Source organism: Protomyctophum parallelum, assembly GCF_964188405.1.
Source record: "Protomyctophum parallelum genome assembly, chromosome: 11".
Taxonomy (NCBI): domain Eukaryota; kingdom Metazoa; phylum Chordata; class Actinopteri; order Myctophiformes; family Myctophidae; genus Protomyctophum; species Protomyctophum parallelum.
Window position 1 is genome coordinate 9862431 of NC_139707.1, and position 26645 is coordinate 9889075.

At 49.6% G+C, this 26645-nt stretch overlaps 1 protein-coding gene across 15 annotated transcripts in view; it reads right to left on the reverse strand.

Annotated features, from left to right (window-relative positions):
* The window catches only part of ttn.2 (titin, tandem duplicate 2), a 250029-nt gene that overhangs the window by 65065 nt on the left and 158319 nt on the right, over nucleotides 1-26645 (reverse strand). For 14 of the 15 annotated variants that reach the window (XM_083777339.1, XM_083777342.1, XM_083777338.1 and 11 more), the window contains 40 exons: nucleotides 26245-26547; nucleotides 25773-25964; nucleotides 23072-23368; nucleotides 22494-22796; nucleotides 22213-22369; nucleotides 21925-22067; nucleotides 21332-21628; nucleotides 20614-20901; nucleotides 20119-20412; nucleotides 19510-19809; nucleotides 18968-19324; nucleotides 18447-18691; nucleotides 17777-18091; nucleotides 17388-17502; nucleotides 16683-16991; nucleotides 16074-16255; nucleotides 13098-13227; nucleotides 12814-12965; nucleotides 12484-12631; nucleotides 11973-12193; nucleotides 11613-11709; nucleotides 11193-11489; nucleotides 10422-10721; nucleotides 9611-9925; nucleotides 9100-9335; nucleotides 8841-8991; nucleotides 8389-8670; nucleotides 7841-8143; nucleotides 7176-7481; nucleotides 6727-7008; nucleotides 6241-6428; nucleotides 5688-5799; nucleotides 5261-5399; nucleotides 4877-5040; nucleotides 4598-4749; nucleotides 3538-3694; nucleotides 2949-3230; nucleotides 2300-2599; nucleotides 1624-1917; nucleotides 179-1498 (listed from right to left, as the gene is read on the reverse strand). In XM_083777339.1, the coding sequence (XP_083633465.1) occupies nucleotides 179-1498; nucleotides 1624-1917; nucleotides 2300-2599; nucleotides 2949-3230; nucleotides 3538-3694; nucleotides 4598-4749; nucleotides 4877-5040; nucleotides 5261-5399; nucleotides 5688-5799; nucleotides 6241-6428; nucleotides 6727-7008; nucleotides 7176-7481; nucleotides 7841-8143; nucleotides 8389-8670; nucleotides 8841-8991; nucleotides 9100-9335; nucleotides 9611-9925; nucleotides 10422-10721; nucleotides 11193-11489; nucleotides 11613-11709; nucleotides 11973-12193; nucleotides 12484-12631; nucleotides 12814-12965; nucleotides 13098-13227; nucleotides 16074-16255; nucleotides 16683-16991; nucleotides 17388-17502; nucleotides 17777-18091; nucleotides 18447-18691; nucleotides 18968-19324; nucleotides 19510-19809; nucleotides 20119-20412; nucleotides 20614-20901; nucleotides 21332-21628; nucleotides 21925-22067; nucleotides 22213-22369; nucleotides 22494-22796; nucleotides 23072-23368; nucleotides 25773-25964; nucleotides 26245-26547 (10425 nt within the window). The remainder of the gene's footprint in view (nucleotides 1-178; nucleotides 1499-1623; nucleotides 1918-2299; nucleotides 2600-2948; nucleotides 3231-3537; nucleotides 3695-4597; nucleotides 4750-4876; nucleotides 5041-5260; nucleotides 5400-5687; nucleotides 5800-6240; nucleotides 6429-6726; nucleotides 7009-7175; nucleotides 7482-7840; nucleotides 8144-8388; nucleotides 8671-8840; nucleotides 8992-9099; nucleotides 9336-9610; nucleotides 9926-10421; nucleotides 10722-11192; nucleotides 11490-11612; nucleotides 11710-11972; nucleotides 12194-12483; nucleotides 12632-12813; nucleotides 12966-13097; nucleotides 13228-16073; nucleotides 16256-16682; nucleotides 16992-17387; nucleotides 17503-17776; nucleotides 18092-18446; nucleotides 18692-18967; nucleotides 19325-19509; nucleotides 19810-20118; nucleotides 20413-20613; nucleotides 20902-21331; nucleotides 21629-21924; nucleotides 22068-22212; nucleotides 22370-22493; nucleotides 22797-23071; nucleotides 23369-25772; nucleotides 25965-26244; nucleotides 26548-26645) is intronic. The other variant, XM_083777335.1, reaches the window with a different exon arrangement.

Here is a 26645-nt window from a genome sequence, read left to right on the forward strand (position 1 = left end):
TCGACTAAGACAAGACTAAGACCAAACAATTTCAGATGACTGAAATAGGACTGAAACAAAAAAGACTAAGTCCGAATCTGTGGTCAAAATTAACAGTGAATTATAATAATTATAATAATAGGAGTGTTATTTAGTGTTATTTAACTAATATTAAATAACATTTTAAAAGAGCTCCTACCTCTAGACCAGAGGATCTCGGCGTCGGGTCTGGCCGTGATGAAGCCGATGATGTTGACGTTGTGTCCCACACGCACCGTGAGGCGCTCGCGGCACGTGGCGGCCATCTCGATCTCGGGCGGGATGAGGATGTCGTTGGCGACGATGGCCTCGGGGATCTCGATGGTCTCGCCGTCTCCGATCATGTTGGTGGCGTGGACGCGGAACCTGTACTCCGCGCCCTGCTCCAGGCCCTTCACGCCGTAGGCGCACTGCTTGATGAGGTCGTCGTCCGTCTTCACGTTCGTCCACTCCTCGGAGTCGCCCTTCCTAATCTCCACGGTGTAGCCCAGCACGGGGCTGCCTCCGTCCCTGCTCGGCTTTATCCACACCAGGTCGGCCGTGGAACTGCTGTAGTCCTTGACCTTGGGGTTGACGGGGGGTCCAGGGATGGTGATGGGCCGACAGGGCTTGCACAGGTCAGAGGGCGGTGAGGCCCCGCTGTAGCCGGCTTGGTTCTCGGCGAACACCCTGAACTCGTACTCGTTGCCCTCGAAGAGGCCGAGCACGCGGTACTTCAGGTCCTTGCAGGGCGTCTTGTTGACGCGGATCCACTTGCCTCCCTTGTGGCGCCGCTCCACCAGGTAGCCCGCGATCCGGCTGCCGCCGTCGGACAGCGGCATGGTCCAGCCCACCGTCACGGCGTCCTCAGCGATGTCCGACGTCTGGGGCTTGCCGGGGTGGCCGGGGGGCTCGAAGGTGTGCTGCGCCACCGTGGGCGTGCTATCCAGGGGCGCGCCGGCGCCCATCTTGTTGACGGCGCGGACGCGGACCACGTACGTCACGCCCTTCTGCAGGCGGGAGATCTTGAGCGTCGTGTCCATGCTGCCGGAGCTCACGCCTCCCCACGTCTCCTTGTTGGACTCCTTCTTCTCCACGATGTAGCTGGTGACGGGGCTGCCGCCGTCGTCCTTGGGCGCGCGCCACTCGATCTCCATGTGCTCGGGGGTCACCTCCAGGATGTTAATGGGCCCGATGGGCGCCGCGGGCACGTCCAGGACCGTCACGTTGAGCGCGGCGGACTTGGTGCCGGCCGGGTTGGACACGGTGAGCAGGTAGCTGCCTGAGTGGCCGCGGGTGCACTCGTTGATGCTCAGGATGGTGGAGAAGTTGTCCGTGTCGATCTTGATGTTGTCCTCGCTGACCACCTCCTCTCCCTCGATGGTCCACTTGGCGGTGGGCACAGGGATGCCCCTCATGATGGCGGGCATCCTGATGGTGGTGCCGGCCTTGGCGATGAAGCCCTCGGTTAGCTTGAGGTCCACCTCCAGGATGGGAGCCACTGAACACAGAAAACCATCATGATTTAGAAGACATTTGTAGAATCGAGCTCAGGTCTAAATGGGTTAAATATAATTTGATGCCTATATATATATATAAGTATCCCAGTGTGGGCGTCGCTCTCACCCAGTTTCTCCTGGCACAGCACGGGCACCGTGGTGTCGGGCCGGCTCAGGCCGATGGCGTTCTCGGCGCGCACCCTGAAGCGGTAGGTCTTGCCCTCCTCCAGGTCGGTCACGTGACTCTCGGGGATGCTGACCACGCCCCACTCGTCCCACTCGCGCTCCCCTTCCTCCTGGTACTCCACCAGGAAGCCTGTGATGTCACTTCCTCCGTTGCGGTCGGGCCAGTTCCACTCCAGCCACACCTCGGTCTTGTCCACGTCGACGTGGTGGAGGTCCTTAGGGGGTCCGGGTGGGACTGGGGGGGTCAGAGTGTTATTATTATAGTGGTGGAGGTCCTTAGGGGGTCACACCCGTCATGACATAAAACATACACTAAGCCTATTTTGCTCAGACACCGTGACGTAATATTCTCCATTCACTGTCAACAGGAATTTTATGTTTGTTTAAGAAGAGGTTTGAGGATGGAAACCAAAAGCTGGACCCCTCCAAAATAAAAATCCTGGAGAAAATGTCCTTTGTCAAAATTAGTTTTGGTCAATATTTCATACATACGACTATAATCTATTAATTTAAAGGTTATAGTAAAGCCACTGGAAAGTCCACATTTGTCAAACACACACGCGCGCACGCACGCACACACACACACTCACACACACTATACACACACTCTGACTCACAGAGGGGGTTCATGAACTTGACGGCCTTGGGCGTCTCCGTGAACTCGCTGCGGCCATAGACGTTCTCGGCGGACACGCGGAACATCATGGAGGAGCCCTCGATGAGGTGCTTCAGCATGTAGCTGCGCTTCTTTGACGAGGAGGACACAGGGATCCACTGGGTGGCCGATGCCTCCTTCTTCTCCACCACGAAGTTGGTGATGCGGGCGCCGCCGTTGTCCTCGGGGTCCTTCCACGACAGGTAGCCCGAGTCGCACCTCACGTCGGACACGCGGAGGTGCTGGACTGGGCCGGGTTTGTCTGCAGGGAAAACATCCACGCGTTTAAAACACATTGATTGCTTGAGGTCTGACAACGTACCCAGAACTATAGGGACGTGCAGAGAATGTTAGAGAGGCGGGGGCTGAAATTCCCTAAAAGGGCACTTTTGAACAAAAATATCGAAAACAGCGGATCTACAAGCTCTCTCGTTGAGAGCTTGTAGATCAGCTATTTCCGGGTGCGTGACCCCGCACTCTTTTAGCTACTGAAGATGCGGGCGTACGACTACGCGAATGACAAATTCTTTCAACAGAAAATGTCGCGTTGACGTTCAGGAGAGTTTGAAACGAGGCCATTCTCTCCTGCTATGGCGGTCTGAAGGACTTACCCAGAACCAGCACGGTGCAGGTGGCGGTCTTGGAACCCGCCGGGTTCTCCACGTTCAGGGTGTAGTCCCCGCAGTCATCGCGGTTGCAGAACCTCATCTCCAGCTTGGTTCCCGTCAGGCTGGTGTCGATGTCGGCACGCTGGGGGATGTCTTCCTCGTTCTTCTTCCAGGTGACGGTGGGGAACGGGGCGCCCTTGATCTCCGCAATCAGCACGATGTGCGTCCCGGCCATGGCCTTGATCTCTCGGGTCATGGCGGCGTCCAGGATCAGCTCTGGGGGCTCTGTTGGTGCGTCCGAGAAAAGATGGTGTTAGAAACTTTTATTATAGGTTTATAAGTGACCCACCGTGAATGGGAGCCTGTCATTGGATTGTTATTCATTTTCATTTTTTCATGTCATGTGAAAGCAGGAGGGAATCATAGCTTCAAATTGACATATTGCTTGTTCAGTTTGACCCACCAGTTGTGGAGATATGGCTTATAGAGTAATGTCTTGTTCAGTTTGACCCACCAGTTGTGGAGTTATGGCTTATAGAGTAATGTCTTGAACTAAGAGTTCAAGACAAGAGTAATAACGTGTGTACTGTACCCAGTCTGTCCAGTGCTCTGATTGGCTGGTTGACGTTGGCGGCGTCAGACTCTCCCGCGGCGTTGACGGCCGTGACCCTGAAGCGGTACAGAGACCCTTCCTCAAGGTTGATCACCTTGAACTTGGTCTCCTGACATGAGTCTGGGGTCTGGTTCACCTGTAGGACATAACAACTGACATGAGTCTGGGGTCTGGTTGACATGTAACATAGCAACTGACATGAGTCTGGGGTCTGGTTCACCTGTAGGACATAACAACTGACATGAGTCTGGGGTCTGGTTCACCTGTAGGACATAACAACTGACATGAGTCTGGGGTCTGGTTGACATGTAACATAACAACTGACATGAGTCTGGGGTCTGGTTCACCTGTAGGACATAACAACTGACATGAGTCTGGGGTCTGGTTCACCTGTAGGACATAACAACTGACATGAGTCTGGGGTCTGGTTCACCTGCAGGACATAACAACTGACATGAGTCTGGGGTCTGGTTGAAATGTAGGACATAACAACTGACATGAGTCTGGGGTCTGGTTGACCTGTAACATAGCAACTGACATGAGTCTGGGGTCTGATTATGCAAACAGCAGAGGGCGCGTGAAATAAAAAAGAAAGAAAAAATATAGTTTTCAGACATTTGCTACTGTATTGAAAAGAGCACAAGAGGAAAAGGGAAAGAAAATACTGGATTTGTGTAAATATCTTTTCGGTCATTTCATGAAAAATACTTTTCATGAATCTAGAATTGCAATCATATGGTGAGTTGAGTGGAACGTTACATGCCTATAGCAGTAGCAGTAGCACCGCTCTCTCTTTCATTTGGGTCTATAGTTCCAACACATGGAGTCAGCTAGCAGTAGCACCGCTCTCTCTTTCATTTGAGTCTATAGTTCCAACACATGGAGTCAGCTAGCAGTAGCAGTAGCACCGCTAGCTCTCTCTTTCATTTAATTTGAGTCTATAGTTCCAACACATGGAGTCAGCTAGGAGTAGCATCGCTCTCTCTTTCATTTGAGTCTATAGTTCCAACACATGGAGTCACACATTAGGCACGCTAACCTTTTCCCAATCCTCGCCTCCTGCTTTCTGGAACTCCAGCAGGTAGCCGAAGATCTTCCCTCTGCCCGTGTCCAGGGGAACTCCCCAGGACAGCGTGACCGACTCCTTGCTCCTGTCGATGGCCTCTGGATTCACCGGGGGGCTCGGTTTCACTGGAGACAAAACAAAAACTCTTTAGTTCAACTGGACCTATTCTGCGCACGTCACAATAACATGTTAATCATCATACATTCTAAAAATCTACGTTCTATATTTTATACAGGTTTCGAGTTGTCTCACCGATAGGGTCCTTGGCGAAGACGGGTTTGGTCGGCGGGCTGGGGTCTCCCACGCCCACCGCGTTCTCCGCACACACTCGGAACTCGTACTCGCAGCCTTGCAGCAGATCAGTTACCACATATTCCACCTTGGGGAAGATACGCTCGGTGCTGCAGGCCACCCACCTGGGGAGGGGGGAGGGGAGGGTTCGTTAGGGCAACATTATGATTTATGTTATTTCGTCGTCAGTGTATGTCCCAAAAAATGAACCTGTGTTCCAATGGATCCAATCTAGTCATTATTTATCTTGTTAATACAGTAAGTACAGTAACATTGCTGCGTGCGTGCAGTAGCCATGGTCACCTTCCATTAAAGTACAGTATGCGTACAGTATGAGTACAGTACCTGGTAGCCATGGTCTCCTTCCTCTCCACGATGTATCTGGTGATGGGCTTCCCTCCGTCGGCGGGCGGCTCCCAGGAGATCAGAGCCGTGTTGGCGTAAACCTCCTTCACCACGGGCAGCTTGGGGGCGTCTGGGACCTCTGGCAGAGGGACCACAGCACACATGGTGAGACATGATGCACCAAACGCTATTCTCATGTGCTCTGCATTGATTATGCTCCTCCTGTCTGACGTATAGCTATAACTATACAAACTATGAACATTTATAGTTACTGAAGATGTCTCTGACAGTGTAGAAGTGTGGTGTGGAGGGTGTAGTCAGTTAGTGTATACTTACTGAAGATGATAGTGTAGATGTGTGGTGTGGAGGGTGCAGACAGCAGTGTACATGTGTGGTGTGGAGGGTGTTGTAGACAGTGTATACTTACTGAAGATGTCTTTGGCCTTGCACTCGGCAGACAGCAGTGGCTCACTGATGCCGTAGATGTTCTGAGCCATGATTCTGATGATGTAATCGCGACCCTCGATCAACTTGGGAACCTGAGGACCAATCACAACAAAAGACCGTCTTAATCCTTGTCTTCGGGAGGGGTCAAGTCTCGTCTCATGCACTTTAACAATAGAGGCGTGGTCGACATCGCAGTGAAATGATGGTTCCTGGAGCTTCCTCGACAGTGTTAACGACAGTAGCTGGATTAAATCGTTTCATATGTGGGTGTATTACACCTCAGAAGCATCCAAACGGGGACAAAATCCCAAACGAAAGGTTTAAACTTTTGGCATGCAACTAAGCAAATCCTTTTTTTTTTAAGTGTAGATTTAGACAACTAAAATCTTAAGATATTTACTTGACTAAAACTAGACTAAACATGTCAAGGTGACTGAAACACGACTCAAACGTAAACAGAATTTCATTCCGAGACTATGATTAAAACCCTAAAAATGAAGATGTCCTTGTCCAAATCTCCGGCGGTTAATTACCCTGCATGAGGTCCTGGTGCAGGAGGAGATGACGGGCATCCACAGGTCTCGGTTGGTGTCTCTCTTCTCCACGATGTAGTTGGAGATGGCACAGCCTCCGTCGTCCAGGGGCGGCAGCCACGAGATCACCAGGGAGTTGGTGTAGACCTCGTCGAAGACCACGGGACCCTCGGGGGGCTGCGGCCGGTCTGCACGCACAGGGAGGTCAGAGGTTAAGACCATGAAACCATACTACAGTTTTTAGTGAGAATATTTGTATGAAGTGCTATGAAGTGGTTTAAACAAACATTAAAAGTCAATAGACTTGGCTGCCATATTATGACGTAATTTCAAAAGTCAATAAAATAACTATGTTCTTAAGGTTAATATGAGCATCAAATCAATATTTTAAATGTGTTTTTGTTTGCACATGCATTCCATAAATTCCGTGGTGTGCCACTCACCAACCAGTCAGTAAATAGAGAGATAAATAGGTGTGCCACTCACCAACTACGGTCAGCGTACACATTCCTTTGCGCGTTCCCGCCGCGTTCTCCACGGTCAGCAGGTAGTTGCCGCTGTGCTCTCTCTTCACCTTGCTGACGGTCAGGCTCAGGGTGCTGGCCGTCTGGCTGGTGGTCAGCTCCTCGTCCGTCACCAGCTCCTCCTCGTTCTTGGTCCACACGAGGGCGGGGGCGGGCTTACCCGTGTAGCGTCCGGCCAGGACGCACATGTCCCCGACCTTGACCACCAGGCGGTCCCTGAAGTCCAGGTCCAGGGTGGGCGGTTCTGAAGGACACACACACACATTTTAGTTCTTTATTTGAATCCACAAATTACAATTATTTTTTACAAGGAAACAAATATAACGAGGTCGACAGTTCATGTTCACTTAAGGATACACATGGCACCTCCTCCTCCACACAGACAACGTTTTAATTTGGGTCAGAACTCACCGAACTCGTCTCTGCACTGGACGGGTTTGGTGGCGAAGCAGAAGCGTCCTTGTCCAATGATGTTGACGGCGGCGGCTCTGAACTCGTAGCTGGAGCCCTCCTTGAGGCCGGTGTGCGCGAAGGTCTTCTCCAGCAGGGCGCTGTCGGCGCCCACGCGGCTGAAGTGGTCCTTGCCCAGGAGGCGAGCCTCCAGGACGTAACCGGTCACCTCGCAGCCGCCGTCGTACTTGGGTGGTCTCCATGACACCGTCACGGACTCCTTGGTGATGCCAGTCACCAAAAGGTCCTCTGGGCGCTCAGGGACAGCTGGGAGGAGGAGGAGGAGGAGGAGGAGGAGGAGAAGAGAGAAAGTGAGGAAGAGCAAACAATACATCGATGCATCCCTAATAATGAAAAATGTCTAGGTTTGAATTCCTGACGCAAGCATCAACCCTGGTCAGCCTGATGGAGGGGAGAAGAAACTGGTTGGAATACCGTGTTCCAACTCAGCCCCTTTCAGGAGATAAGACTCATAAGAGCTCATGCATTGGAGGAAGCATGAGCTCAGTTCGGGGCTCTCCCCAGGTTGGCAGAGGGAGAGTATAGCAATTGGCACCGGGTGGAAAACATGGGGATTAATAATACAGATTCATGACACATAATAATAATAATAATAAAGTCCGTACAGGTGGGGTCGGTGATGAGCACCATGCTCTCCGTCTCGATGAAGGGCCCCATGCCGATGATGTTCTCCGCAGCGATCCTGAAGAAGTATCCCTTGCCGTCGATGAGGCCCTGCACCACGGCGTTGTTGCGCGTCACCGTGTAGGACACGGACGTCCAGCCCATGCGGTCGGACACCCTCTTCTCGATGATGTAGTTGGTGATGGCCGAGCCGCCGTTGTCCTCGGGGGACGACCAGGTCAGCTTGCAGGAGTCCAGGGTCAGGGCCTCGCCGGCGAACGGCAGGCCCACGGGCCCGGGCACGTCTGGAGGAGAGGAGGAGAGGGGACGCACAGAGGGTAAGGAGATATTCCCTTCACATTGGTCGCATCTCTTTTTTATAACGTCTTGTTTTTAATATTTCGGATTAGATAGATAGATAGATAGATAGATAGATAGATATCTTTATTGTCATTCAGCAGATACATAAAATGCATAAGATAACGCAATGTCGTTTCACTGGCTTCTAATCCACTAGTTAAAAGGAACGTTGCCATGGTTTTCATCTTACCCAGGACCTCCACGATGATGACCTTCTTCCTCTCTCCTCCCTCGTTTTTGGCGCTCAGCGTGTACATGCCCTGGTGCGCGCGCACGCAGTTCTTGATCACCAGAGAGTTGGAGATGCCCGTCTTCTCTATCGCCGCCTCCTTGGGCACCTCTGCGTCGTCACGGGCCCAGGCGATGGTGGGCGCCGGCTTGCCCGAGACGTAGGCGATGATGCGGATGGTCGCTCCGGCGTGGAGCACCATCTTCTCCTTCACGGACGCGTCCAGGTCCATCTCGGGAGGAACTGGAGGGGAGGGGAGAGGTTGCCATGAATATAAAAATATAGAACTTTGGGTTTGAGAGGGACATCAGACAGAGAGGACAGAGGGGGACAGAGGGAGGCAGAGGGGGACAGAGGGAGGCAGAGGGGGACAGAGGGAGGCAGAGGGAGACAGAGGGGGACAGTGGTCTTACTGGTCCTGTCTTTGCATTCGATCATATCGGCCACGTCTCCGGGTTCTCCCACTCCGGCCACGTTGACGGCTCTGACCCGGAAGCGGTACAGACCTCCTTCCTTCAGCTCCGCAACCACAAACTTGGTTCCTCTGATCTCGTTATCTTTGGCCTGAACAAGAACATGTTTCTATTAGAGTCAAATATGAATCAAATCACGGTAATAATTCTCCTTCAACAGATTAGTTTACTGTAAATGGTTTAGAAACGGTTGGCTGACCTTCTCCCACTCCTCGACCTCGGCTTCTTCTCCCTCCGGCTTCTCCTCCGGCTCCTCGGGGCCCATCAGCGCAAGTCGCTGTGCCTTCTGCTCCTCCTCCTCCTTGTTCACCTCCTTGTACTCCACAAAGTAGCCGGTGACCTTGGAGCCTCCGTCCACCACCGGGGGAAGCCACTCCAGCTCCACCGTGGACCGAGTCCAGTCAATGACCTTGGGTGCCGGGGGGCCGGGGGGCTCTGGAAGTACGGACACATTAATGAATGATTAGATTAAGAAAATCAGTTTGTAACACAAAGCAATTAATTAAGTCATTTCCAGTTATTGCACAGTAACAGACTACCTCAGTAACAGAATACCACAGTAACAGACTACCTCAGTAACAGACTACCACAGTAACAGACTGCCAAGTCCATTTTATATTTGTTTTAACCAAACACACCACTTACACTACCTGTAATAGTTTGCCATCTACATGTTTAAGTGGTGTTATTTATAAAGTGAAGGGTCTTACCGATGGGGTCTCTGCAGACCACGGCGTCAGAGGGCACGCTGGGCAGGCCGCAGCCGGCGGCGTTGGCGGCGGTCACTCTGAAGTGGTAGACGGCGAGCGGCAGCAGGCCGATGACGTCGTAGTTGTTTCCGATGGGCAGCGCCCGGATGGGATCCTTGCTCACCTTGGCCCAGCGCTTGCTGCTGGTCTCCTTCTTCTCAATGATGTAGGTTGTGATGTCGGAGCCGCCGTTGTACTTGGGCTCGTCCCAGTTGACCGTCATGGACTCCAGACACACCTCCGTGATGATGGGCTTCTCAGGCTGCCCGGGGACCGCTGGAGGGAGAGAGAGATAGAAGAAAATATAAGAACACATAACACAAGCATGTGTTAGAGTAACTAAGCGCATTCACTGCTGAACTTTACTTGATTATTACATTGTACTTTGGACTCCACACCTCAGAGACAAATTCTATTTGACAATATAGCTACAACTTCATATCCCCAGTAGGCTCCGTATTTTGGTTTGAAAAATGTTCATATCCACTTTCAAACGAATAGCGGAAATACCGGTAGCTCACAATGCTTTGCCGTGAGCATGTCTATTTTCGGTATTTAAAACATGTTATTCATACAGTAAATAAGTATACAATCATTAACAATACATGGCCTGCTTTCGGCCACATTATTTAATTTGATAGAGTTATTTGACATATCTGCCTTGTGCAGTTTGTTTACAAAGCCTAAAAAAGGCCAACGGACATGATTTCAACTTGAAACGATTTAAAATGTAAATGTCATGTTGGTGCCACTGGGCTGCTGCTGAACTCACTGAAGAGGTTGCGGGCCTTCTCGGACGGGCTGATGATGCCGGGTCCCGTGCCGAACTTGTTCTGCGCCATCACGCGGAACTCGTACTCGTGGCCCTCGGTGAGGCGCGTCACCAGGTACGCACACTCCTTGGGGTCGTCGGACACGTGCACCCACGACTTGCGGTTCTCCTCGCGCTTCTCCACCACGTAGTTGGTGATCTTGGAGCCGCCGTCGTCCTTGGGCGCCTTCCACGACAGGCCGATCCTGTCGGCGAACACCTCCGTCAGGACCACGGGTCCCACGCATGGCCCGGGGGGACCTGGGGGGAGGGGGGGGGGGGGGGAGGGGGGGGGGGGGGAGGGAGTCATTTTATTGGATCAGAAACTAATCGGGAATGAAACTGTATCACAGGTGGAAACCGTCAAAACTGTTTGAAACTGTTCCTATTCAGGAAATGGAAAAACTTACTTGCGTTCCAATGGAACGAATGTAGACCTCATTTAGTCACAAAGTATTAATTTATAATTCATGGCGTTTCTTGTGTGTTTACTTGTGTTGAATTATGGGTTAAATAAAAACCCACATAGACAATTAACCACTTTCACTATCTATGAAATGACAATCTACAATCCGGAATCTGAGCTTGTAGATCGGCCACAGTTTCTCTGTGTGTACTCGAAGTACACAAAGTAGGGCATTCAATCACGAAAGAAAAACACGAAATATGAAGATACGAGATTTCTGGCCAACGGGAGCGACGGCAAACTTAATATTTTTTTGTTTTGCTTACCGAGCACGGTGAGTTTGATGTCCTTGGAGGCGGTCCCCAGGCTGTTGGTGGCCGTCAGCGTGTAGATGGCGTTGTCCTCGCGCGTGGCCTGGTGCACCAGCAGGGTGCACTTGTCGTGCGTCACCAGCTTGTTCATGTGCTGGTCGTACTGGACCGCCGTCTTCACCTCCGGCTTGGCCAGAGACGCCTTCTGCCAGCTGAGCGTCGGGAACGGACAGCCGCTGATCATAGCCACCACGCTGATGTCGCATTCCTCCTCGCCCTCGATGGCGTCACGCGCCACGATGGTTGGAGCGCCTGATGGAGAAGAGAAGAGAAGAGAGTGAGGAGCCGTGGGCAGTGGATTGACCATAACGGGGTTACTAAAATGTTCACACAGTTTATTATGATTGGTGGAGCCAAAATATGTCAGTCACTCACAGGTCTGGTCCTTGATGACCAATGGTCCAGCGGTGGCCGAGGGCCTGCTGGGTCCCGCCTCGTTCACGGCCTTCACTCGGAACTCGTACTCTCCTCCCTGGCAATGATGACGGCACGTTTAAATATGTTTCACACATTCAATCCTTCAAAACTTCAAGATATATGCGGCAGCAGTGGTTAATTTAACCGTCATCTGGGGACCACCCCAAAAACAGAGTCTTAAGGCCCCCAAATGAGATCCACTTCTATTCGTGAGTCGTGGGGACACCATGTAGTGTAGCACTTTCTAAAGTGCGGATGTTGGTTGGTATGAACCAAAGACATGATGAGACTAATAATAATAATGACCACCAGACTGACCTCCTTCAGTTCCTCCACGATGAAGGTGAGCTCCTCTACGTTCCTCTTGTTGCACAGCTTCCACGTCTCCTTCTGCTTGGCGCTGGGGTCCCAGCACAGCCTCTCGATCACGTAGTGAGAGACCGGAGAGCCGCCGTTGTTCTTGGGGGCCTCCCAGGTCAGGGTCACCGTGCTCTTGGTCACCAGGTTGATCTTCACATACATGGGAGGGTCGGGTATGTCTGGAGGAGGAGAGGAGAGGAAAAGGGGAGAAGAGAAGAGAAGAGAAGAGAAGAGAAGAGAAGAGAAGAGAAGAGAAGAGAAGAGAAGAGAAGAGAAGAGAAGAGAAGAGAAGAGAAGAGAAGAGAAGAGAAGAGAAGAGAAGAGAAGAGAAGAGAAGAGAAGAGAAGAGGGACATGTTTAGTTGACTGCTTAATGTATAGAAACATATGATTATGTCTTTCAATATGGGCTATATACAGTAAATATATTGCACACTATATTGCAGTAATAATATTTCATGTTTTCTCACAGATGGGGTCTCTGGCTTTGACGGGGTCTGTGGTGAGGGCGTACGGTCCGAAGCCCAGTCTGTTCTCGGCCTTGACCCTGAACAGATACTCCGAACCCTCCAACAGGCCGGGGCACACGTAGGCCTGGCTGGCACACGCTACGTTCACCTGGACAGCAACAAACACATCATTCATCAGCTCACATGATCCATGTTCACTCATACATATACAGTTCACAGTCAGTCTAACATCGTTTGTAACATTTAGTTTCATGAAATGTGTAAGTGTGATCTTCCTATGCTCCAGGCCTTGTCATATATTTGATGTAAAGTGCTGTGGTGTGATCTTACTATGGTCCAGGCCTTGTCGGTCACACATCTCTTCTCGATGTAGTAGGTCTTGATGCGCTCTCCTCCGTCGGTGTCGGGGAGCTTCCAGATCAGCCTCATGGTGCTCCTGGTGACGTCCGTCACCCTCAGCTCCTTGGGAGCCCCAGGGACGTCTGGAGGACAGGACACAGTGACACGGTCAGACTCAAACTAAAACACTTGCCTATAGTATCACCATGACGTTACGCCACTGGTCTGTAATAGCAAAGTGAACAATGAGTGTGTGTGAGTGAGTGTTTACACACCGAGGACTGTGACGAAGACGTTGATGTGCTTCGAGCCAGTCTTGTTCTTGGCTTGGATGGTGTAGCGACCGGAGTGAGTCCGTATGGCCACGGGGAAGCTCAACACGGACGAGGAGTCTGTGCTCTCAAGCTATGGGAACCAACACAGGATTATTACTAGATCTATGGGAACCACAACACAGGATTATTACTATAGCACTGAACTATGGGAACCAACACAGGATTATTACTGTCTGTGGTCTCAATCTATAGTAACCACAACACAGGATTATTACTGTCTGTGCTCTCAAGCTATGGGAACCACAACACAGGATTATTACTAGATCTATGGGAACCACAACACAGGGTTATTACTAGCTCTATGGGAACCACAACACAGGATTATTACTGTAGCACTGAACTATGGGAACCAACACAGGATTATTACTGTCTGTGGTCTCAATCTATGGTAACCACAACACAGGATTATTACTGTCTGTGGTCTCAATCTATGGTAACCACAACACAGGATTATTACTGTCTGTGGTCTCAATCTATAGTAACCACAACACAGGATTATTACTGTCTGTGGTCTCAATCTATGGGAACCACAACACAGGATTATTACTAGATCTATGGGAACCACAACACAGGGTTATTACTGTCTGTGGTCTCAATCTATGGGAACCACAACACAGGATTATTACTGTAGCACTGAACTATGGGAACCAACACAGGATTATTACTGTCTGTGGTCTCAATCTATGGTAACCACAACACAGGATTATTACTGTCTGTGGTCTCAATCTATGGGAACCACAACACAGGATTATTACTGTAGCACTGAACTATGGGAACCAACACAGGATTATTACTGTCTGTGGTCTCAATCTATGGTAACCACAACACAGGATTATTACTGTCTGTGGTCTCAATCTATGGGAACCACAACACAGGATTATTACTATAGCACTGAACTATGGGAACCAACACAGGATTATTACTGTCTGTGGTCTCAATCTATAGTAACCACAACACAGGATTATTACTGTCTGTGCTCTCAATCTATAGTAACCACAACACAGGATTATTACTGTCTGTGGTCTCAATCTATGGGAACCACAACACAGGATTATTACTGTCTGTGGTCTCAATCTATGGGAACCACAACACAGGATTATTACTGTCTGTGGTCTCAATCTATAGTAACCACAACACAGGATTATTACTGTCTGTGGTCTCAATCTATGGGAACCACAACACAGGATTATTACTATAGCACTGAACTATGGGAACCAACACAGGATTATTACTGTCTGTGGTCTCAATCTATGGTAACCACAACACAGGATTATTACTGTCTGTGGTCTCAATCTATGGGAACCACAACACAGGATTATTACTGTAGCACTGAACTATGGGAACCAACACAGGATTATTACTGTCTGTGGTCTCAATCTATGGTAACCACAACACAGGATTATTACTGTCTGTGGTCTCAATCTATGGGAACCACAACACAGGATTATTACTATAGCACTGAACTATGGGAACCAACACAGGATTATTACTGTCTGTGGTCTCAATCTATAGTAACCACAACACAGGATTATTACTGTCTGTGCTCTCAATCTATAGTAACCACAACACAGGATTATTACTGTCTGTGGTCTCAATCTATGGGAACCACAACACAGGATTATTACTGTCTGTGGTCTCAATCTATGGGAACCACAACACAGGATTATTACTGTCTGTGGTCTCAATCTATGGGAACCACAACACAGGATTATTACTAGATCTATGGGAACCACAACACAGGGTTATTACTGTCTGTGGTCTCAATCTATGGGAACCACAACACAGGATTATTACTGTCTGTGCTCTCAATCTATGGGAACCACAACACAGGATTATTACTAGATCTATGGGAACCACAACACAGGATTATTACTATAGCACTGAACTATGGGAACCAACACAGGATTATTACTGTCTGTGGTCTCAATCTATAGTAACCACAACACAGGATTATTACTGTCTGTGGTCTCAATCTATGGGAACCACAACACAGGATTATTACTGTCTGTGGTCTCAATCTATAGTAACCACAACACAGGATTATTACTGTCTGTGGTCTCAATCTATGGGAACCAACACAGGATTACTACTAGCTCTATGGGAACCACAACACAGGATTATTACTAGATCTATGGGAACCACAACACAGGATTATTACTGTCTGTGGTCTCAATCTATGGGAACCACAACACAGGATTATTACTAGATCTATGGGAACCACAACACAGGGTTATTACTGTCTGTGGTCTCAATCTATGGGAACCACAACACAGGATTATTACTAGATCTATGGGAACCACAACACAGGGTTATTACTGTCTGTGGTCTCAATCTATGGGAACCACAACACAGGATTATTACTGTCTGTGGTCTCAATCTATGGGAACCACAACACAGGATTATTACTGTCTGTGGTCTCAATCTATGGGAACCACAACACAGGATTATTACTGTCTGTGGTCTCAATCTATGGGAACCACAACACAGGGTTATTACTGTCTGTGGTCTCAATCTATGGGAACCACAACACGGGATTATTACTGTCTGTGGTCTCAATCTATGGGCACCACAACACAGGATTATTACTGTCTGTGGTCTCAATCTATGGGAACCACAACACAGGATTATTACTGTCTGTGCTCTCAATCTATGGGAACCAACACAGGATTACTACTAGCTCTATGGGAACCACAACACAGGATTATTACTATACCACCGACTGCTTTTCAATGAGGCTTTATTTCACCCCCATTCACAACCATGTCGACTACCTTTTAAAACTAGACAATTTCATTCAAAAGACTACGACTAAGATGACATCATACATTTGCTGTGAAAATAGACACTACATGGCCAACAGCTGCTGCTGCGTCTATACTCTATACACGCTGACGTCTAAACGTCTGGCGTTCTGACCTGGCAGTCGATGGGCAGCTGGTGCAGCTTGTTCTTCCTCTCCGTCGGGGCCTTGCCGTAGAAGTCCCAGACGACCTTGGGGGCGGGACGGCCCTCCACGATCACGGGGATCTTGAACGGTTCTCCGGCTCTGACGAACAGCAGGTCGTCGGCCATCATGCCCAGGCTGAGCTTTGGTTCGGCTGGAGGGTGGAGAGACAACTTCAGTATTAAGGCAAGTGGTCAGTGTTAAGGTGCGTTTCCCTTGCACATAGAAAGAGGATAATTCAAGCTGCAATGTTGGTGAGTTTAACGTCATTTAATACAATCAGACGTTTCTGTTTGGGTGTATGGGCTGTCAATCAGATATAGGACTTTTCTGTGTGGATTTATCCAGGGCTGTCAATCAGTTAGGACGTTTCTGTGTGGATTTATGGGTTGTCAATCAGATATAGGACTTTTCTGTGTGGATCTATGGGGCTGTCAATCAGACTTTTCTGTTTCTGTCAAGGCCAGAATGTAGTTTTTTTTGCCACTCAGTCGCCGTTCCCGCATAACCTCCGGGTATGATGATGACACACGCATAGCTTTAATAACATTGTTAATTTAAAAAAAAAAGATCCCACTCACTGTGAATGTCCACCACCTCCACGTCCTGTGTTTTGGGGCTGGGGTCGGACTCTCCGATGTCGTTGACGGCGCTGATCCTGAAGCGGTATATCTTCAGCTCCTTGAGGCTGGGCATGGTGAAGGTGGTCTCCGTGCAAAGGCTCTCCATGTCGTTGACGCGGACCCAGTCCGAGGCGCCCTCGTCCTGGATGTGGATGATGTAGCCCTTGATGGGGCTGCCGCCGTCCCACTCGGGGGCCTTCCACGCCAGCTTCACGCTGTACTTGTTCTTGTCCGCGATCGTCGGAGCCGCGGGCATGCTGGGGGGAGCTGGGAGGGGACACACACACACACACGCAGATTTACAATTTAGATCAGTGATTCTCAAATCTTTTCATCTTAAATCCCAAAATTATTTTTAGTCTCCCATGTATCCAAACTTACAGAAATACATTTTGAAGTAACTATACCGGGCCCTACGGCTGTTCATTATGAAGTAACTACCAGGCCCTACGGCTGTACAAATACGGTGAGAATAGCCTATCTACTTGCTGGGATCTTGTGGATCTGCTGTTTTCACCATCACACTATCTCTATATTGATTTTATTTTCTCACGACCCGTAAGGGCTCATACCCTGTGTTTATTATTGTCCTAGTACTAGTATTATGTATCCCATCCATTATAGCATATACTAGTACTACTAGTACTAATGATGTGTACTCACTGATTGGGTCGACAGCGAAGGCGGAGTCAGAAGGTGAGCTGAAGGCGCCGGTTCCAGAGGAGTTGGCTGCTGCCACTCTGAACTCATACTCTGTCCCTTCGAACAGACGAGTCACCTGGAGAGGGTGAGAACATTTTAATAACAATAACTCACACTCTGTCAATAATTCATCATTCATAAATAATGATGTAAGCTGACCTGCTACTCCCATAAGGATTATTTTTCATAATAATTCATAAATAATGTATAAAAATAAATGTATAAATGCTGTACCTGGTACTCCCATGTTTATTCCATAATAATTAATGATAATAATAATAGATCAATAATAAACCTACCTGGTACTCCCATAATGTTTATTTCATAATAATTAATATGAATAAACGTACCTGGCACTCCCAGCCCTTCATGCCTCTCTTGGTGACGGGGACCTTGTTGACCTTGGCCCAGTAGTCGCTGCCCACCTCCCTCTTCTCCAGCCAGTAGCCGGTGACCATGGAGCCTCCGCTCTCGCGCGGGGGCTCCCACGTCAGCGTCATGGAGGTCTTGGAGTGCTCGGAGATCTTGGGCTTCTCGGGGGGTCCCGGGAGGCCGAAGGGGTCCTTGATGAGCACCTGCTCCGTCAGGCACGGCTCCGACTTACCGTAGCGGTTCTCGGCGCGCACCCTGAACATGTAGGTCCTGTTGGTCTCCAGGTTCCACACCTGAGAGAGAGAGTAGAACTACATTTTAGGGAGGGACTAGTGGAGAAGAGATCCAGCCCGCAAGTCATTTTATGTTTAGTTGTGCTCTGAAAATAGCAGATCTATAAGCTCAGTGCTCACAGATTTGTGTAAAATCATGTCATTACGACACCATCAAGGTCCGCCGAAATATATTTCTGTCGAAAAAATTAACTGTAGATGTAGTCGACTAAACGATATTTGGCCGACTAATACTAGACTAACACTAAAACATTTTAGTCAGACTAACATGACTAAAATATGAATGGCAATATTATTCAATGACTCTTTGACTAAAACTAAACCCAAAGCAACAGTAAGCAGTAGGAACACGGACCCCGTATTTCTTCTCGATGATGGTGCTGGTGACCTCCTCCCACTGGGGGGCAGCAGGCGCTTCAGGCGCTTCCTCTCCCTCCTCCACCTCCACCTCCAGCTCGGCCTCGTCCACCACCAGCAGCTTCTCTACGATGTAATTGGTCAGCTCACTGCCGCCGTTGTCCAATGGCGGCTCCCAGTTCAGGTAGCAGGACTCCGCCCTGATGTTGGTCTCCCTCAGGTTCCTGGGAGGAGTGGGGCGATCTGTGGGAGGAGATCAATGCATTTAGAATGGAGAGGAGAGGAGAGGAGAGGAGAGGAGAGGAGAGGAGAGGAGAGGAGAGGAGAGGAGAGGAGAGGAGAGGAGAGGAGAGGAGAGGAGAGGAGAGGAGAGGAGAGGAGAGGAGAGGAGAGGAGAGGAGAGGAGAGGAGAGGAGAGGAGAGGAGAGGAGAGGAGAGGAGAGGAGAGGAGAGGAGAGGAGAGGAGAGGAGAGGAGAGGAGAGGAGAGGAGAGGAGAGGAGAGGAGAGGGACCACTCACCCAGCACCGTGACGGTGACATGGTGGTAGACCGTGCCCATGTTGTTGGAGGCGGTGATGGTGTAGACGGCCTTGTCGGTGCGGTTGGCCGACGGGATGCTCAGGGTGGTCTTGCAGTTCACCCGGCCGGTGTCCACCGTCTCGATCTTCAGTCGTTCTTCAGTCTTTATGTCGGCGTCGGTGGGCTCGTCGGTGGGCTCGGCGGTGGGCTCTGCGACCATCAGGACGTCGTCCTTGCTCCACTCGACATTGGGGATGGGCAGACCCATGACATCCGCGGGGATCTCGATGGGCTCGCCCTTCTTCACCACGATGGAGTCTCCCTTGAACACCTTCAGCATCTTGATCTCTGGAGACACTGCAGAGGGGGAGGCAGGAATATATCCAACGTGTCAAAACCGGTCGGCCCTGGACGCTAGGGATTTAAGCAACTAGTCGACTATCCAACTAGTCGACTAGTAAATCCACTAGTTGACCTTGTTGGTACTACTAGTAACAATCACTAGAAGTCAAAGCCCTAACTCCCGGCAGTCGTATACGTACTTTCGTCATCCATGATGATGACCGACATGGGGATGGACGGCTGGCTCTCTCCCAGCAGGTTGGAGCACTTGATCCTGAACTCGTACTTGAAGGCCTCCTCCAGGCCGTCCACGGTGAGGGTCAGGTTGGGGCACAGCTCGGCGTTGCAGGGCTCGAACTTCTCCTGGTCCATCCTCTTCATCTCCACCGTGTAGCCCACGATGGGGCTGCCGCCGTCGTTGCGCGGAGGCTTCCACGCCAGCGTGATGGAGTTCTTGGTGCGCTCCGTGTAGTGGAACTTCTCCGGGTAGCTGGGAGCACCTGGAAGGAAGGGTATGTTCAGGAGATGTTCAGGAGATGTTGTGACAGTTCAGACAACTCGTTATGCAGTGGTGGAGAAGACATACTCAAGAGTTATTTAAGTAAAAGCAGCAATATAAAAAATGTGGAAATGCTGCTGCAAGTGAATCTACAATGAATGAACGTGATTGAGCTACAAACTCACAATGCGTTGCAAGTACTTCTGAATAAGTATATAAGTATAAAATAGAGCTTTGATGAGCCTTGATGAGACCCAGCTCCATAATAAATAATGATTATTTAAATTAATCCAAATATAAATCTTCTTACACTGGGCGTCCACAGCCTTGATGGGGCCCAGCTCCACGGGGACACCCAGGCCGTACTTGTTCTTGGCGGTGACCTGGAACATGTACTCCATCTCCTCCACAATGCCGGCGATCTCACACTTGGAGCCCACCGTCTCGATGGGCTGGCGGTACGAGTGCATCTTGGCGTCCTTCCTCTCCACCACGAAGCCCGTGATGTCACTTCCTCCGTCGTCCTCCGGGTCGTCCCAGTTCAGGAAGATCATCTTGCGGGTCACCACCACGGGCTTGAGGTCCGTGCACGGGCCCGGGACATCTGGGTGGGGGGGGGAGAGAGAGAGAGAGATGTCAGTTATCTAGGTTCAATGATGCAGATACAAAGATACAAAGCTACAAATTAGTTGAACTGGCTTCAACTTCAGATACAAAGACAACAAATGTTCTGTGAATCTTTGCATCTGCCCGCCGCGTGACTGTGAACGCATCATAACGGTACCCGACGCCACAGCCCACTCACCCACGACGTCCACTCGGCACCAGGCGTTCTTGATGCCGCTGGGGTTGCAGGCGCTGATGGCGTACTTCCCGGAGTCGCAGCGGTCCGCCTTCTTGATGGACACGATGCTCTGCTCGCCCTCCTCCAGGATCTCCACGCGCTTGTCGTCGGGCTTCTTGTCCTCGATAAGCCACGTGATGAAGGGGCGGGGCTTCCCGTGCACCACCACCGGCAGCCACAGGTTCTCCCCGGCGCGGATGATCACGCCGTTGTTCTTAACGTTCAGGTCCATGTCGATCACTGGGGGCTCTGTGGGGGAGGGGGGGGGGGGGGGGGGGTTATAGAGCTTACAATATAGAGCTATTTAACCAAAATAAACAACGTTCAGGTCTATGTCGATCACTGGGGGCTCTGTGGGGGAGGGGGGGGGGGGGGGGGGGTTATAGAGCTTACATTATAGAGCTATTTAACCAAAATAAAAAAGCTCTAACAAGAAAAGCAGTTCCTGTAGAAACTGTGTGGGCTCGCTGAAAACCCACAATGTTGAAATGAACGTTTACAAAAAATGAACAGTAGTATTAAAGTTGATATGAACAAAATATGACAACAAAAATGGACCATTGGCCCGGCGCCGTGATGAGTGTATTTACTGAAGCCCCAGTAAATGCCCAGCTATGTAGTTAAGATGACAAAAACACTGGCTGTAGAGAACTCATGTTAAATCGAGCCCTGTCCGTACCTGCAGGGTTCCTGACGATGATTTGCTGGGTCAGGCCGGGCGTTCCCTCTCCCGCTGCGTTGACGCCCATCACGCGCACCATGTACTTCCCTCCATCGCGGACCCCGAACACCGTGAAGGTGCGTGTCTTCTGCAGGCGCTCCGTGGCGCGGGACCAGTCCTTCTGACCGGCCAGGCACTTCTCCACGTGGTAGCCCATGATCTCCCCGCCGCCGTTGTCCGCGGGCACGTCCCACTCCACGTCGATGGAGTGGTCGGTGGTCTCCGTCACTCTGGGCGCGGGAGGGCCGGGAGGCACTGAGGAGGAGAACATTTATATGCTCAGACTTACTCAAATCTGTGTTCCTAATAACAACAACACAGGGTGTGTGTGTGTGTGTGTGTGTGTATGTGTGTGTGTGTGTGTGTGTGTGTGTGTGTGTGTGTGTGTGTGTGTGTGTGTGTGTGTGTGTGTGTGTGTGTGTGTGTGTGTGTGTGTGTGTGTGTGTGTGTTTGTGTAGTGTGTAGTGTGTCATCATGTCTACTGGACTTACAAATGGCATCATGTCTACTGGCTACTACTACTGTCTACTAGCCATGTCTACTGTACTTACAGATTGCAGCCTGGGCGGTCTTGGGTTCTGATGGCAAGCTGAACTTTCCCGGTCCGGCCTGGTTTTCTGCTGCTACTCTGAAGATGTAGGTGAGGCCTTCCATCAGGCCCTCCACGCACAGCTCTGTGTCTGAGACCAGGTCCCTGCAAACACATCCATGCCTGTTACATCTCTCCTCGTTGGAATTTACACCATAAACAACAACACATCTAGGATCAGGTCCCCAAAAAAACGAATAACGCCATCTCTCCAAAGACGGAATGCACTGTCGAGGCTGTTGGTGGTCACCTGTTGGCTCGCCCCCAGTGGGTGCTGTTGATCTCCCGTTTCTCCACCCAGTATCCCACGATGGCGTTCCCGTTGTCCGCCGGAGGCTCCCAGGTCACCACCATGCTGTTGGCGGTGACGTCCATGATCTCTGGTTTGTCGGGGATGCCAGGAAGCTCTGAGAGAATACAAACAACAATGCAAATATATAATACAACCCGTCGTTGACAGTTTGTGGGCGTTTTAACTTGCTGCAAATGTTGCTTAAATATAATAATATAATAAAAGGGGGAAAAACGCACCGAAGGGATTCTTGGCGATCATGGGTTTGGAGACGCGGGGCGGACCGGGCCCGAACTTGTTCTCGGCCACAGCCCTGAAGATGTACTCCTTCTTCTCGATGAGCTTGGGCACCAGGAAGCGACAGCTGGCCAGGATGGTGGTGACGGAGCTCCAGCCGAACTCGGCCTTGGTGTTGTCCTTCTTCTCCAGCGTGTAGTTGAGGATCTCGCTGCCCCCGTCGTCCAGAGGGGGGTCCCAGCGGCACAGCACCGAGTTCTTACGGATCTCCTCGAAGCGGAAGTTCACCGGTTTACCGGGAGCGTCTGGAGGAGGGGGAGGAGCCACGCGTTACAATCAATTCAATTCAATTAGAAAAAACTGAATTACTTTTCAGCGGTACATTTATTTAAAGTAAAACTTAGGTTAGGAATTTATTTATTTTATTATTTTTTAATTCACGGACATATCCTATTTTTCAATATTTGCACTGCCAGATATCGTCCCAATCTGACCGGCCTATCTATCAGATATCGGCCCAGTCGGACCGACGTATCGCCGGTATTATTTACGATAGAACGGAGCGGGACAGAATACTCACCGAGGACGTTGACCTCACAGACGGCGGTGCATTTCCCGTGGCTGTTGACCACCTTGACGGTGTAAACGCCATGGTCTCCGCGCACTGTGTCCCTCACGGTGAGGTGGGACTCCCCCCGCTGGCTGTTGTTGATGGTGAGACGCTCGTTTAGCGGCGGGTAGTCTGACACCTCCTCCTCCTCTGCCGCCGGCTCCGCCTCTGCTGCTGCTGGCTCCGCCTCCTTCTTCTCTGCTCCTTCCTCTCCTTCCTTGACTCCTTCCTCTCCTTCCTTGACTACTTCCTCCTTCTTCTCTCCTTCTACAACGTCACAATAACAATCACTTTAGTTTTACTTCCTTTTGTTTTTAATTCGGTTATTTTTTATTTGTTTCTAGAGTCGGATTTGATCGTTTTTATTAGTTCTTTATTTTTTTGAAAATTCTAATAGTGTTTTTATATACTTTTATATACTTTATTTTGTCACCCCCCCCCCCCCCCCACCCCTTCCGTTGATAAATCCTACCACGGTCATCATCGGCGACAGCCAAGTTTTATTAACGCAATCACACATAGCTTCACATAGTTCGCCTGCTTCAAATACAGCATAAACTATATCTTTATCATCACCTCACACAAATCAACACGCAGATTGACTATTAGCTTCAGCTGACCGGTCCGACCACCACACTGGGCCGTCAACAACAACATCGAACCCCCCAAAACTCCTCCATCGCCCCATCTAGCGACACCTACTGCCTGCCTATTAGAACAGACCCCAGACAGCAGCAAATCCCTGTTCACTCTGGAAATAGAGTCCCCCACAGGATCTCATACTGCTCTGGGATCAATATCACAAACCTCACCTTCCCAATTCGTCTCCCCTGTAAAAAAGTAACACATTCATCTCCCAGTCAAGCTAAATTAGCTCTTTGGAACCTCAGGTCACTCAACGACAAACAATTCATCTGTAACGATCTCATCACTTCCAATAACATTGATATTTTAATGCTCACAGAGACATGGCTAAAAAATGATTTCAAACTCCTCAATGAGGCCTCCCCCCCTACCTATTCTTTTCTGCAAAATTCTCGGCTCTCTAGTCGTGGCGGTGGAGTTGCTGTTATTTTTAATTCTAATTTTATTTGTACCCCTCTCTCTTTTGGTGACTTTAATTCATTCGAATATCTGGCATTCACTATCAAACAACAGCGTACACTCTTTGTCTTAGTCTACCGTCCCCCCAAGCCAAACTGCTCTTTCCTCACTGAATCTTCAGACCCGTTAACACTACTTATGCCAAAATTTGACAGCGTCGTCCTCCTGGGCGACTACAATATTCACGTCTGCTTCCCCACCAACGCAGTACCTAAGGATTTCCTCACCCTAACAGAATCATTCAATCTCATGATCCACTCAACTGGTCCAACACATAAATTAGGCCACACCCTCGATCTTGTCCTATCCTCAGGGGTGAACATTTCAAACATTGAAACCAACGCTATGGGTGGTGTTTCTGACCATTCCTCCATCATTTTTAACATGTTGTCTACTTCCCTACCCTCCAAAGCATTGGCCACCACCCACTCCCGCCTCATTAACCCTTTAACCGCCACCAAATATTGGTCTGCCGTCCTTTTTCCAGCTCACATAGACTGCCGCTGTACGCAAAGTACAAAGCTTGCCCAGACTGTAGACTATGTCTTCCAGCTTTTGCAAAAAGTGAACAGGTTCTAGAGGAAACAGTCATGCTTGTTATTGCGATGCAAAGCAAAAAAGATGAATTGCGTGATATAAAACTAAAAGTAATATTTTCAAAGCATCAATGTAGATAATACAATTAGTTATTATGCGTTACCTAGTTTTACATAAGCATGGCATATGTCGCTCCCGGCATCGTTGGCAATTTCACAAGTGTATTTTCCAGCTGCCTCTTTTCTGTCACTGTAGAGAACTTGCAGGGTGAGGGTGTCATGTGTGGTCTTGACATTGTACTGGTATGAAGCCCAAATGAGCTTATTGTCCTTCTTCCAGGTCACAAAGCCAGGTTTCTGGCTCCCAGTGTACTTGCACTTGAGAGTCAATGGCTGTCGCAGTTTGAAATACTTGTCTTCCAGCTTTTGCACAAAGCGTACAGGTTCTGAGAGGAGCAATGTTTTGCATTAGTGGCATTGTGATTATTAGCAGAGAAATTATGAAGCTCATGCACAGTAGAAGTATTGTTTTTTTTGGTTGAGCCGTGAAGCGATTGCAAAGCTTGCAAAGCTTGTCCAGTCTTCATTTTTTCACCCTACATTGGCTGCCTGTCTCATACAGAATCAATTTCGAGATACTTTTATTCACCTTCAAAACTAGATCGCTCAGTAATTTATTTTTATTATTATTATTATTATTATTATTATTGTCTTTATTTATTCTTTTATACATATTGTTGTTTTATTATTATTATTATTTGTTTGAATACTTCTATTAGTCTTCTATTATGTCTATGTATATTTGTATGTGCCTTTTATTTCATATGGTGCAAGATACCAGGGTTGTGGCTCTTTCAGAGCGGGAACTCTGGGGGGAGGGGAGGGAAAAAAGGGGGAAAAAAATGTTGTATAATATTTTTGTGTGAACACTAATAAAAAAAAACTTTGAAAAAAAAAAAAAAAAAAAAACTAGATCGCTCCCTCTTACATATCTGACCTACTCATCCCCTACGAGCCAGCCCGCGACCTACCTAAGCCAGCCCGCTTCTCTGACTTCTCTCCGCGGACCCTCAGGGGCTCGGGCCGGATGGCCTCGTCGTTGCGGTACCAGGTGATCTCCGGGTACGGAGCTCCGGAGATGTTGGCCGTCAGGGTGATCTCGTATCCTCTCTTGACGTTGAGGCCGGACTGCAGGCTGCCACTCAGGGACACCCTGGGTGGATCTGTTTGGGAGGACACAACAACGGCATGTTTTACAGTTTCAGCCAGACACACAGAGGTGTTTCAGTAGAAACTGTGCTTCTAGAACATGATATGATTGGTCAATGCCGTGTGGATCTACGCTTGTATGCATGCGGTATATGTTCATGTGTGTCATTCTGCAGTGAGCTGGAAGGAATGAAGACCCAACCGGTGCTTTCATTCGGTCTTAAAATGGCCACGCTGAAACGCGTTGGCCATTTTAATAGGCCTGATGATAGAGGCCATCATTCAAAGTCTTACCAATGGCGTCCAAGGCCTTGGCGAATGGCGAGGCGCGAGACGGCTCGCTGAGGCCCGCCGCGTTCTCGGCGGTCACTCTGAACTGGTAGTTGGCTCCCTCCGTCAGGCCCCTGACGGTGTAGGAGGTCACGGGCACCAGGAAGTCGTTGCAGCGGGACCACTTCTCCTCGCCCTTCACGATCTTCTCCAGGATGTAGCCCATGATCTTGCAGCCTCCGTCGTACATGGGAGGCTTCCAGGTCAGCATCATGGTGCTGGCCGTGGGGAAGTTGGTCTCCACGTCCACGGGAGGGTCCGGGGGATCTGGGGGAGGAGAAAAACATTGACATGAGTTGGAAATAGGGGTGTAACAATATAGTAACTGCATCGAAAAATCGAAGTATATCGAAATGAAAACAATG